Below are 13,126 nucleotides of genomic sequence, written 5' to 3'. Positions count from 1 at the left end.
CATTTGTTTCATACACTATGTTTCCTTAACTAAATAATTTTTAAAAAGCTTAAAGTGGGGCAGTGAGGATAATCACCTTGTACTACTTTGCTACCATTCTGGTTGTTTTCCTCACTATAACACATGGTAGATGTTGCATAAATTGAGCTTCCCTCAATAGAAGAAAGAATGATAAAGGCAGTTGGGTAGAATGAGATTCAGTTGAGGCGTTCAGAATTAAAACCCATGTCACTAGAGAACATAAAGGTTTGCCCTGTATTCACAATAGGTTAGCGCTTATGTTCATCAGCTTCAAATCTCAAGGTCCTTTCTCATAGACTTCACTGCCAGGTTCATAATTTACTTTCCATTGACCTAATCATTCTCAGGAACTTCCATATCTCTGCTTACCACTCCCCAAACACTTGACCTCATAGTGAGAACCTTTACCTACTTCACCCTAGGTACTTTCATTCATTCTCCACTTTATCACTATGACATTTTATCATATGGACTTGTTTCATTAATCCAAGGATAACTTGGTAGTAGTTATACAATAATGGCTAAAAATATAGAATCTAGCATTAGCCAGATTTGATGATATCTGTGTTCAGGAACTTACTAGCTATGTAACATTGAACAAGTTAGATAATTGTTGAGAGACAATTCTTCATGGCATTTCTGCACATCTTACATTAGATTTTGTTCTGTATGTTTTGTTTTGTTTTTTGGGGTTTTTTGTTTGTTTGTTTGTTTGTTTTGGTTGATTGGTTTGTTTGTTTTGAGAGGGAGTCTTGCTCTGTCACCCAGGCTGGAGTGCAGTGGCATGATCTCGGCTCACTGCAACCTCCACCTCCCGGGTTCACACCATTCTCCTGCCTCAGCCTCCTGAGTAGCTGGGACTACAGGTACCCGCCACCACACCCAGCTAGTTTTTTGTATTTTTAGTAGAGACGGCGTTTCACCATGTTAGCCAGAATGGTCTCGATCTCCTGACCTCGTGATCCCCCCCACTGCCTCAGCCTCCCAAAGTCTGTATGTATTTTTAAGAGTATTAGCATACCAAACAGAGAGTATCTCCCTCTGAGATGAAGGGCAGATTTGTTTCCTGACAAAGATAATAAAGATAATGTATCCATCTGAGGCAAATATTTGGCAGGTTAGCTAGCAGCCCCTTATAGAATGGGGGGTTTCCTAAGCTTAGAGTCCCTCGGCAGTAACATAAACACACTATCTGAAGCATTCACCAAGGCCACTCTGTATTGCCCCAATAGAACTTGAGAGGCAAGGGAGCATAAAACTCATGGCACCTGCTATATCATGAGTAATAAAGTCATTTGTTTCTGACCCAGGAGTCTCATATCTTCTGCTAACATCTATCAACCTGTGGCAGACTCACCTGTTAGCTTCCAAGTAAAGTAAAATCCCAGACTCTTTATAGCTCTTGATAATAACTTCTCTGTGCCTCAGTTTTCCTGCCTATAAAATGGAGGATGCCTACTTCACAGAGCTAGTACATTAATAAAATGGAATAATGAGATAATGCATATATAATGCTTAAAACCAGTTACAGCCTTATAGCTGGACCCTTGAACACTCTTTAAGGAGGCAGAACTTGGTGGCTGCTGACCACCTCCTTGCCAAGTCAAATGTCCTACTCCCCAATTCAGTCCTTGCTGGTGTCTCTGCACCACTGACATCAGGGATCCTTTTCTCCTCCATCAAAGTTCCTATTTTGTAGTCTGTGACTCTACTAAACTGGTTTTCTTCCTACATTTTTGTCCTTCTCCAATTTCTTCCTCCTGCTCACACTCACAAAACAATCAATTAACAAGAGGATAATGTTTTCCAAATGTCCTAAGGCCATTCTAAATTTCTACAAGATACTAGTTAACAATGCAACAACAGAAAAGTTTTTTTTCTAAAATGGGGGAAGGGAAAGGCAGTAATCAGAATGAGGTGCTGGAGAAAGTCCTAAGATATTTATCAAAGGGAGAAAAGAGTCATAAGAAAACCTTATAAAACGTGAGGAGTCACACAATTATGTAGATGATCAATATTTATTATTCTCTAATGTAGACTCTTCATGAAAAATTTGCAATAAATTTAACTGGAAAGAAGGAAAATAAGTTACATGGCCAAGTGACCATTGAAACACAGTGTGGAATGTTGGAAAGAAGACACTTTTACCATCAACAGATTCCAACAGATCCCACCTCCAGACTTGAGTAGTTGTAGGAACTTGAGTGAGACACTTAACCTCACCAAACTTCAGTTTACTCACCTCCCAAATGGGGTAAGACTATTTCTCATAGCTCAACAAATGGTAGCTATGGCGAGTATGATTATTGCAGGATGATGTAAACCAAAAATAAAATTCTAAGCTCCCAACCAACTGAACTGATCTCTACGCCTGGGGCATTCTACAACCAATAGAAATAGAAAAGATCATTCAAGGGTAATATGAACACCTTTACGCACACAAACTAGAGAACCTAGAGGAGATGGACAAATTCCTGGAAATATACAACCCTCCCAGATTAAACTAGCAAGATATAGAAACTCTGAACAGACCAGTAACAAGCAGAAGGACTGAAACAGTAACTGTGATGGTTAATATTGAATGTCAACTTGATTGGATTGAAAGATGCAAAGTATTGTTCCTGGGTGTGTCTGTGAGGGTGCTGCCAAAGAGATTAACATTTGAGTCAGTGGACTGGGAGAGGCAGACCCACCCTCAATCTGGGTGGGCACCATCTAATTAGCTGCCAGCACAACTAGAATAAAGCAGGCAGAAAAGGTGGAAGAAGCTGACTTGCTGAGTCTTCTGGCCTTCAACTTTCTCCCACACCAGATGGTTCCCGCCTTCAAATATTAGATCCCAAGATCTTCAGCTTTTGGACTCTTGGACTTACACCAGTGATCTGCCAGGGTCTCTCAGGCCTTTGGCCACAGACTGAAGGCTGCACTGCCGACTTCCCCGCTTTTGAGATATGAGGACTTGGACCAGCTTCCTTGTTCTTCAGCTTGCAGACGGCATATTGTGGGACTTCACCTTGTGATTGTGTGAGTCAACAATCCTTAGTAAACTCCCTTTCATATATGCATCGAACCTATTAGTTCTGTCCCTCTAGAGACCCTAACTAATACAGTAATTTAAAAATTGCCAACAAAAAAAGTCGAGGACCAGATGGATTCGCAGCTGAATTCTACCAGACATTCAAAGAAGAACTGGTACCAATCCTATGACACTATTCCACTATAAGACAGGGAAAGAAGGAATCATCCCTACATCATTCTATGAAGCCAGAATCACCCAATAGCAAAACCAGGAAAGGACACAACGAAAAAAGAGGAAACTACAGACCAATATCCCTAATGAACAAAGATGCAAAAATCCTCAGCAAAATACTAGCTAAACCAATCCAGCGTATCAAAAAGATAATCCACCATGATCAAGTGGTTTCATACCAGGGATACAGGGATGATTTAACATATGCAAGCAAGTCAATAGATGTGATACACCACATAAACAGAATTTAAAACAAAAACTACATGGTCATCTCAACAGATGCAGAAAAATCATTTGACAAAATCCAGCATCAATTTTTGGTTAAAACCCATTGGCATAGAAGGGACATACCTTAAGGTAATAAAAGTCATCTATGACAAACCCACAGCCAACATTATACTGAATGGGGAAAAGTTAAAAGCATTCCCCCTGAAAACTGGAACAAGACAAACATCCCACTTTTCCCACTTCTATTCAACATAATACTGGAAGTCCTAGCCAGAACAATCAGAAAAGAGAAAGAAATAAAGGACATCCAGATCAGTAAAATGGAAGTCAAATTGTCACTGTTCACTGATTATATAATTGTATACCTAGAAAACCCTAAAGACTCCTCCAAAAAACTTCTCGAACTGATAAACGAATTCAGTAAAGCTTCAGGATACAAAATTAGTGTACACAAATCAGTAACTCTGCTATACACCAACAGCAACCAAGCTGAGAATCAAATCAAGAACTTAACCCCTTTTACAATAGCGGCAAAAAAAAAATAAATAAAATAAATTACTTAGGAATATACTTAACCAAGGAGGTAAAATATCTCTACAAGGAAAACTACAAAACACTGCTGAAAGAAATCATAGGTGACACAAACCAATGGTAACACATCTCATGTGTGTTTGGATAGGTAGAATTAATATTGTGAAAATGATCACCCTGCTAAAAGCAATCTACAAATTCAATGCAATTCCTAACAAAATACCACCATAATTCTTCACAGAACTAGAAAAAAAAAATCATAAAATTCACATAGAACCAAAAAAGAGTCCACACAGACAAAGTAGGACTAAGCAAAAAGAACAAATCTGGAGCCATCACATTACCTGACTTCAGACTATACTATAAGGCTATAGTCACCAAAACAGTATGGTACTGGTATAAAAACAGTCACATAGCCAATACAACAGAATAGAGGACCCAGAAATAAGTCCAATACTCACAGTTAACTGATCTTCAACAAAGCAAACAGAAACATAAAGTGGGTAAAGGACACCCTATTCAACAAATGGTGCTAGGATAATTGGCAAGCCACATGTAGAAGAATGAAACTGTATCCTCACCCCTTACCTTATGCAAAAATCAACTCTAGATGGATAAAATACTTAAATATAAAACCTGAAACCATAAAAATTCCAGAAGATAACATCCGAAAAACCTTTCTAGACATCAGCTTAGGCAAAGGCTTCATGACCAAGAACACAAAAGCAAATTGCAACAACAACAACAACAAAAGATAAATGGATGGAACTTAATTAAACTAAAAAACTTTTGCATAACAAAAGAAATAATCAGCAGAGTAAACTGACAACCCACAGAGTGGGAGAAAATCTTTACAAACTATGCATGACAAAGGACTACTATCCAGAATCTACAAGGAATTCAAACAAATCAGCAAGAAACAGAAAAAAAAAAAAAAAAAAAAAAACATCCCATCAAAAACTGGGCTAAGGACATGATGAATAGACAATTCTCAGAAGATATACAAATGGTCAACAAACATATGAAAAAATGCTCAACATCATTAATGATCGGGGAAATGCAGGTCAAAACCACAGTGTGATATCACCTTACTCCTGCAAGAATGGCCATAATAAAAAATAATAGATGTTGGCATGGATGTGGTGAAAAGGAAACATGCTTGCACTGCTGGTGGGAATGTAAACTAGTACAACCACTACGGGAAACAGTGTGAAGATTCCTTAAAGAACTAAAAGTAGATCTACCATTTAATCCAGCAATCCCACTACTGGATATCTACCCAGAGGAAAAGAAGTCATTATACAAAAAAGACACTTGCACATGCATGTTTATAGCAGCACAATTTGCAATTGCAAAAATGTGGAACCAGACTGAATGCCCATCAATTAAGTGGATAAAGAAAATGTGGTACACATATACCATAGAATACCACTCACCCATAAAAAGGTATGAAATAATGGCATTTGCAGCAACCTGGATAAAATTGGAGACCATTATTCTAAGTGAAGTAACTCAGGAATGGAAAACCAAACATTGTATGTTCTCACTCATAAGTGGAAGCTAAGCTGTGAGGATGCAAAGTCATAAGAATGATACAATGAACTTTGGGGCCTCAGAGGAAAGAATGGAAGGAGAGTGAGGGATAAAAGACTACACATTGGGTACAGTGTACACTGCTCAGTTGATGCGTACACCAAAACCTCAGAAATCACCACTAAATAATGTACCCATGTATCAAAACACCACCTGTCCCCCCAAAACCTATTGAAATTAAAAAATAAAATAAAATTTAAAAATAAAAGTAAACCTGAACACTAGTTCAGGCCATGATGGGAAAGGGTGGTTGGGCATGCCTCCTTATACCTTTTTCTCTTTGGAATTCAGGCACAGTTGACCAGAATTAACATTAAAAGAGAACCTAAGATCAACAAAACAAACTCTCTTTGTAGCAATAAGATACCAGCATGACAGACAGTGGGCCCTGAAAGAAATCAAAATATTTTACTCCAAGATGTATTTCCTTGATATATTTTGAAATGGCCCTGCCAAGCTCTCACTTGTGCGGAAAATCTACATTCTGTAGAGAATCCCCTTCCAGATCTTTTTTCCTGGTCCAGGAGAGATTAAGAGTCTGGTACCTCTTTAAGTCTGATAAGAAACATTTACAACCTCTTCTCTCTGAAGCCTGCTACCTGGAGGCTTCGTCTGCATTTGGCCATTATGGCCAAAACCACAATTACCTTTGCACCAACCTAATAGAAGGTATCACCAGCTTCATAAAAACTCCAGGTGCTGAACATTCCTTAGTGTCAGGCTAATATAAGTCAGTGCCAGTCTTAGGTAACTGTTTGCTTAATTTGATAAACTTACCTGTAACAAAAAATCAAAGAGTGCCATCTTGGACCACTCATGATGATGTATTTCAGTACAACCCGATTCAGGCTTGGGTACTCGGCCGTTCTGCCAGCATTTCTGTTTCAGCAACTGCTGATAAGTTCCCCAGGTGAGCTTAACGGAAGAATGGGTGTCATTACTTGTTGGAGATAAAGATGCATCCCAGAGAATGATGGGGCACGGGCGGCCATCTATGGAATCAGAAAAACAAACACACTTTCAGCACATTACTGACTCAGGGTGTGCCTTTGAGCAGGTCGTTCACTCTTCTCACAGTCTCACTCTCACCCATCAAATGTGAGAGTATGATTTGACAATATTTTATGGTCCCTTTGTCTTCTGAAGTTTTAATACTTTCATACCTCAGTGCTTCCTGTTTGAAGTCTTATAAAGCAGAAAGTTATTGTTAGACAACGAAAAAAAATTTTTAACAAGATACTTTATAGATGTGGCAGGAATAGGCTACTAAGCACCAATAACAACGTCCTATGGTTAATGTGGTTTTATTCCACATCTAAAAGCAGCCACCACAAAAAGGGAAAAAATCCAGACATTTATAATTGTCTATTCAACGTCTGAGTGGAGCTGCTCTTTATTTGTAATAACAACTGTCTGATTTTCTGAGGCCACATTATGATGTCAGGAAGAAAAAGAATTTTTAGAAGTCGCAAATTTAAAAGTGAAATTGTATGGTTCACACCAATCACTATAATCTCCAAAGACGGGAAAAAAAGAGGCAAGAGGTTTTTTCTTTCCTGATAGAAACTGTGCAAGCACAACAGTGTTCTTGTTAAGGGATCATTTATTCACACACAACCTCAACAAAGTTCATTTAAGCAGATGTCAGTTCTTCAACTGCATATGCATAGATGATCTTTTTTAACCTGTCACTCAATTTGTTTTGTCTCACTTTTGGAAGTTTGGAAATGCAATTTCTTTCATTGTTAAACTGTACAAAGAATGATGGGCCCCAGTGAAATAATCATAAACAAGGAAGACCATGATCCAGACACATTAAACAATACTTCAAGCTTAAAACCAATAACATAATTCCCAAGCCCCCATTTCTGACCAATAAAGTCACAAGGAGATGGTGTTGAGCATTTTTGCTTATAACTCAAAAATCAGAATGATGCACCTGATAAAAACAACTAAATTACAAAGATCCGATAAAGCCCACTTAACTCATTCTTAACAGGCCTGAACAACAGAGGCCTCTGAAATTACAACTGGAATGTTCAGACTTGTCATAGGAATTTTTAAAACCTCTCTTAAATAGCCTCAGATGTTCTCAATATATAATTTTATGGTCTATTAGAAACTTTTATTTTGCCACCTTACTGTCTTGCCATGTTGTAGAGTTCTTATCTCCAGTCTTTAACACAGGAAACAGTCCTCTAACCACTCCTGAGTTTGGAGTTATACTAACCTTAATAGTTTTAGTAGCATTAACTTAAATCATTCTAATCACTTGCATTATAGTTCTGTTCAAAGAAAAATCTTTCTCCCTTTAGCCTTGCAATGTAGGCCAGGGCATGTGGAAAGTCTATTGGATTATGGAAAATATGCTACAATCATTCATACAAAACTAAGAGAAGAGTGGAGAAAGAAATGTGAGCCATAACAAAAGAGCTTCATTTGCAGCACGCTCTCTCTCCTTCCAATTTCGCTTTACCTTAGTAAATGATTTGGGGTTCCTGGGACCTAATTATATCTTCTTAGATATCCGATAATTTTAAATATGTATATCCCAAATACTATGCCAATTTATTTTAAAAGAATAAATTCCAGGTAAAAGCAATCCATCATGCTGTGGAAGACAGCACTGGGCAAGTATAACCAAATACAAATAGAAAATAGACACATAGCCTCCAAAGGTGTGCGCTTCAGGCGTCTAAAAATAAACACCAAGAAGCTCTTTCTATCAGTGTCTTTGAACCAAAGTTATACACAAAGAGCACTTAGCATGCTCAGGGCTAGAAAGTATTCAAAGGGAGTTGAAACCTAACAGTGAACTTCAACACACATCAACACACGGGTCAGAAGGACAGCAGTTTCCTCAGCAATTCATATAAGGCCTTTGGAGAAATATGGAAATGATCTACATAAACAATTGAAACCTGCTGGGCTGTTTTTCTTCCCTTTAGAAACATTTGTTTCTCATTGTAAAACTAATTAAAGGTAAATCCACTCATTTCATGAAATACAGAAAAACATAAAAATGTATAGCTAAGAAAATAAAAATCAACCATAACCTCCTCTCCCAGTAATTGGTTCTGTTATTTGTATATTTACCTCCAGTATTTTTCTATCCCTTTCTTCCTCATCTGAATAGGTAAACTGCTTCTAGAATTTTTTTTAAAGAGTATAACTTATGATTAGAGCTCAGACTCTGGAATCCAACACAATTCTGGTCACATTATGTCTTAGTTTTGTAAAGTTAGAGAAGTTATGTAACCTTTTTAAACCTTGTTTTTCTCACCTGTAAAATGAAGCAATAACATACCTTCAACACTGACCTTATTAGGAAGAAATGAGATCGTGCATCTAAAATTCCCAGCATGGTACCTAATATAAACACATGCCCCAGAAAGGTTTTGCTCTGATGACTATTACATATATACATCACATAATCACATAATTCATCAGGCTTCAACTGACCTTTACTATTTCTTGAGGATTTACTGTGCACTAAACACTATTCTAGAACCGGAAGCTACATACATGAATAGATAAATGTCAAGTTTTTTGCTTTCATGGAACTTACATTTCTACCAGGAGAAAGAGGCAAAATTTATGCAAAGAAAAAAAGCTATTTGGGATCATCTTGTATGTAGAGTTTGTCATAATTATTTCACTAAATATTATACTATAAATATTTATTTCAATTATTTTTAAATAGTGCCACTGTAATTGTAATGCAATAATCTAGCCCAGTGATCAGCAAATTTTATAAAAGGCAGATAGTAAATATTTTAGGCTTTGAGGGCCTAAAATATCACAACTATTCAACTATGCCACTGTTCAACTCCATTGTAGCCCAAAAGCAGTCATGGAAAATATATAAACAAGTGGTCGTAACTATTCCATTAACATTTTATCATGTATGCCGAAACTTAAATTTCATGTGAGTCTCAAGGGTCATAGCAATATCACTAATCTTCTGATTTTTGTGAATCATTTAAAATTATAGAGACGATTTTTAGTTCACAAAATAAAAACAGGCAGTGGGCTATTTTTGGCCCACAGGCTATACATTAACCCGTAATTTAATTTATGAGTATACTGTATGTCAGTCACCATTTCTCTATTTTAGATCAACAAATTTTTGGAATGATACATTTTCTATACTAATCATTAGAGCCAGACTCCGTCTCAAAAAAAAAAAAAAAAAGGCATTCTCAAACTGCCAAAGAAAGTGTTCAACTGATAAGTATAATTGGTTTTCAATTAATAGCCTATGTTTTTCTCCCAATCCATCCCTTTCCCCTCAGCAAAATCTTCTGAATGCCGACTATCGCATAAAGACATTCTTTCCTGCCCTGCTAGAAATCAGTGCACCTCAGGAAAGGGGATTCCCAGAGAACCAGAAGAAAGCATGGTGAGCAGCAAGACTTAGACTGAGTCACAGATGGCTGTGATTTCTTTCCACACACAGGTCTTCTTGCTACATATACATGTGTGGCCCTTGCAGGTAATAATAGTAGTCACTATAACTCCAGATCTCAGAGCAATGAGTACTTCTGTGAGGAGAATTCCACTTCTTTTAATATATGGCTTTTGAAAGAATTCAATGAACCTTGATGGATTTGAAGAGATGACAGAAAAATTGCCTCTGAAAACAGGAAACTGGTTAAAGCAACTTACCCTGAAGTGTTTCAGAGATGAGAAGCATTCATCTCTCCACATTCAGGTTTGTCAAAATGATGCAGTACTGAACTCACCAGAGAATTCTCAACAAGTGAAGAGATAAAATTCTGTCACAGTGGTGAGAAAGCGGGTTTTAAAAGATATGTGGGTGTTCATGTGAATTAAAGGTTATAGAGCTGTCCTAAAAAATGAGACTTGCCAGGAAAGCTTCTTTTTTTCTGAAATCTGAATATTTCCCCTGAATTTTGATGCTCTCCCAAGTCGTTTTTTATTCAAAAGCACAAAGAAGACATTCTTCTGAGAAGATGAACATGAAAATTCACTTAGAATGAGTGCTTTACACAATCTTCTTTGTCTAGATTTATTAAATGCCGTTCACTTTGAGCACTGGCTGAGTGGTTTTGTGGAATTATAGGTGAATGCTAAGCATGTTGGGTGGAGCTGTGAATGTCTGTGTGCATTTGTCACTGAGCAAAAACAAGAAGAAAAGTCTTGAGCTCTGAAATCAAAAGTTCTTTCTCTTGCACGGGCCATGTTCCAAGACTCCTTGTGAACAAGATAAAAAGCAAGTGACAGTCCAGCTCAAGTCCTTCATTAAAAACAATTCTACAATACCCATTGAAGAAAACAAAAGCCAGTCAGACTTGGGTGGCATCTTTGTTATAAGAAACAAATTCTCTTGGGCTCCATTGCAACTGTCAACAACACATTGAAGGAAAACTTTAATGCAAAAAGAAATAAACCTCTATAAGGTTTTCATGATTTTTAAAAACAGTAGGTGGGGAGGTAGGAGTCTGTAGATTACATAGGCATAGATTTTATATGGCCAAACAAGTCCTGAATCTAGGAATTTGTCCTAGAGCAAATTAAAATCACAGTAAGATATGACTTCATCCCAGTCAGAAGGGCTATGATTAAAAAGACAAAAAGATTACAAGTGTTGGTGAGGGTTTGGAGAAAGGGGAACCCTTAGCACTGCCGGTCAGAATGTGCATTAATACAGCCATGATGGAAAACAGTATGGAAGTTTCTCAGGAAGCTAAAAATAGAATTACCATACTATCCAGTAATCCTAATTCCGGGTGTCTATCCAAAGGAATTGAAATTGGTATGCCGAAGAGATGTCTGTACTCCCATGTTCACTGCAGCACTATTTATAATAGCTAAGTTATGGAAGCAACCTAGGTGTCCATCATCAGAAAATGGATAAGAAAAATGTGCTATGTTACATATACACAATGGAATTCTATTATTCACCCTTTAAAAAGGGAGAAATCCTGTCATTTGTAACAACATGGATGAACCTGGATGACACTATTTTAAGCAAAATAATCCAGGCACAGAAAGACAAATACTGCATGACCTCATTTATATGTGGAATAAAAAAGTGGAACTCAAAAGTAGAGAGGAGAATGGTGGCTACCAGAGGCTGGGAGAGGGGGTTAAATTGGAAAAGGGTTGATCAACAGGTACAAAGTTTTGGTTAGACAGGACAGATAAGCTTTAGTGATCTATTGTACAGAATGGTGACTATAATAAATAATAATACAACGTATATATCAAAATTACTAAAAGAATATATTTACAATGTTTCACCAAAAAAAAGATAATCCTATGATTCAAAGAAGCCTAAAAAATAAATTAATTAAAATTTAAATTTTTTTAAAAGTAAGGTGATGGATTTTTAAATTAGCATAATTTAATAATTCCACATTGTAAACATATATCAAAAATCACCTTGTGCCCATAAATATATAGAAATACTCAACTGAAAATTAGATTAAATAATAGAAAAGAAGTAGATCTCTGGGTGACTCAGAATATGTTTCATATATTTATTTATCTAACTGTTTTTCACTTCATAGTTTGTTTTCTCTAGGCCTGAGTTAAAATAATCTCCATACTTCCTCAGGAGTTAGCTAAGTGTGAAGTTAAGGAAGCAGGAAAGGAGAATGTCTTGTGACTTCATTCATCACCAACTACCTAAACAACCTAAATCGCCAGTTCTCCTCTGAAAACAAGCGTTCTTCTTTGTTCCAACGAATGGGCAGGAACTTCTGCTTTCTAGGTCTGCCCTGAACTTCTGCTGTATAAATGGAAACTCCAAGACCCTTCCTGTCTCAATATTCCACTTTAAAAAACAGGAATCAAATTTGACTTCAGAGGGTGGTGATGATGTGGTCACTGTGCCAGACTCTACAATCACATTTGGCAGATGAAGTCTTGGTCACATCAGGGTGACTCAGTCCTGGGAGATTTAGCATTTGTTAATCCAGTTAAATCCATGAATTCCTGACCTGAGTGACCCTCTTACTTCTTACAGTGCAAAGCCCATGACATCACCCCCTTTCTTCAAACCCTTCAGTGACTCCCTATTTTCTTCAAGATAAAGTCCAGGCTCCTTACAGGACATAAAACACACTCACTCTTACTTACCACAGCTTAACTCACATCATGCCCCCCAAACCCTAATCTGTTGTTTTTCAGAACTATTTGCAATTTCCTGAACACACTCTGCTTTCACACGTTTTTCATAGTCTGTTCCCTCTATACTTTCTGCACCCATCCCATCTCTCACACCACCCACAGTGACTTTTAAGAACCAGTTCTGGCATTACCTCTTCCAAAAGTATTTATAATTTCCCACTCAACCCCCTACATACACATTCTAGGCTTAATTCTCCCTCTCTTTGCCTACAGGGCCTCCTAAAAATATCTCCGTTGATGTTTTTATCACACCCTTTTTGTAAGGTAGGTTTGCTTAACGGTCTCCTGTCTTCCAAGCTGAGAGCTCTGAAGAACAGAGACTACTTCTTAGTCCTCTGGATCTCC

At 37.4% G+C, this 13,126-nt stretch overlaps 1 protein-coding gene across 3 annotated transcripts in view; it reads right to left on the bottom strand.

The window, feature by feature from the left end:
- The window catches only part of GASK1B (golgi associated kinase 1B), a 50,519-nt gene that overhangs the window by 26,545 nt on the left and 10,848 nt on the right, over positions 1-13,126 (bottom strand). For all 3 annotated transcript variants that reach the window (XM_011752868.2, XM_011752867.3, XM_011752866.3), the window contains exon 3: positions 6,401-6,615. In XM_011752868.2, the coding sequence (XP_011751170.2) occupies positions 6,401-6,615 (215 nt within the window). The remainder of the gene's footprint in view (positions 1-6,400; positions 6,616-13,126) is intronic.

Source organism: Macaca nemestrina, chromosome 3 (assembly GCF_043159975.1).
Source record: "Macaca nemestrina isolate mMacNem1 chromosome 3, mMacNem.hap1, whole genome shotgun sequence".
Lineage (NCBI taxonomy): Eukaryota > Metazoa > Chordata > Mammalia > Primates > Cercopithecidae > Macaca > Macaca nemestrina.
The sequence above is the reverse complement of the archived record's forward strand: the minus strand, read 5'-3'. Positions and strand labels throughout refer to the sequence as shown.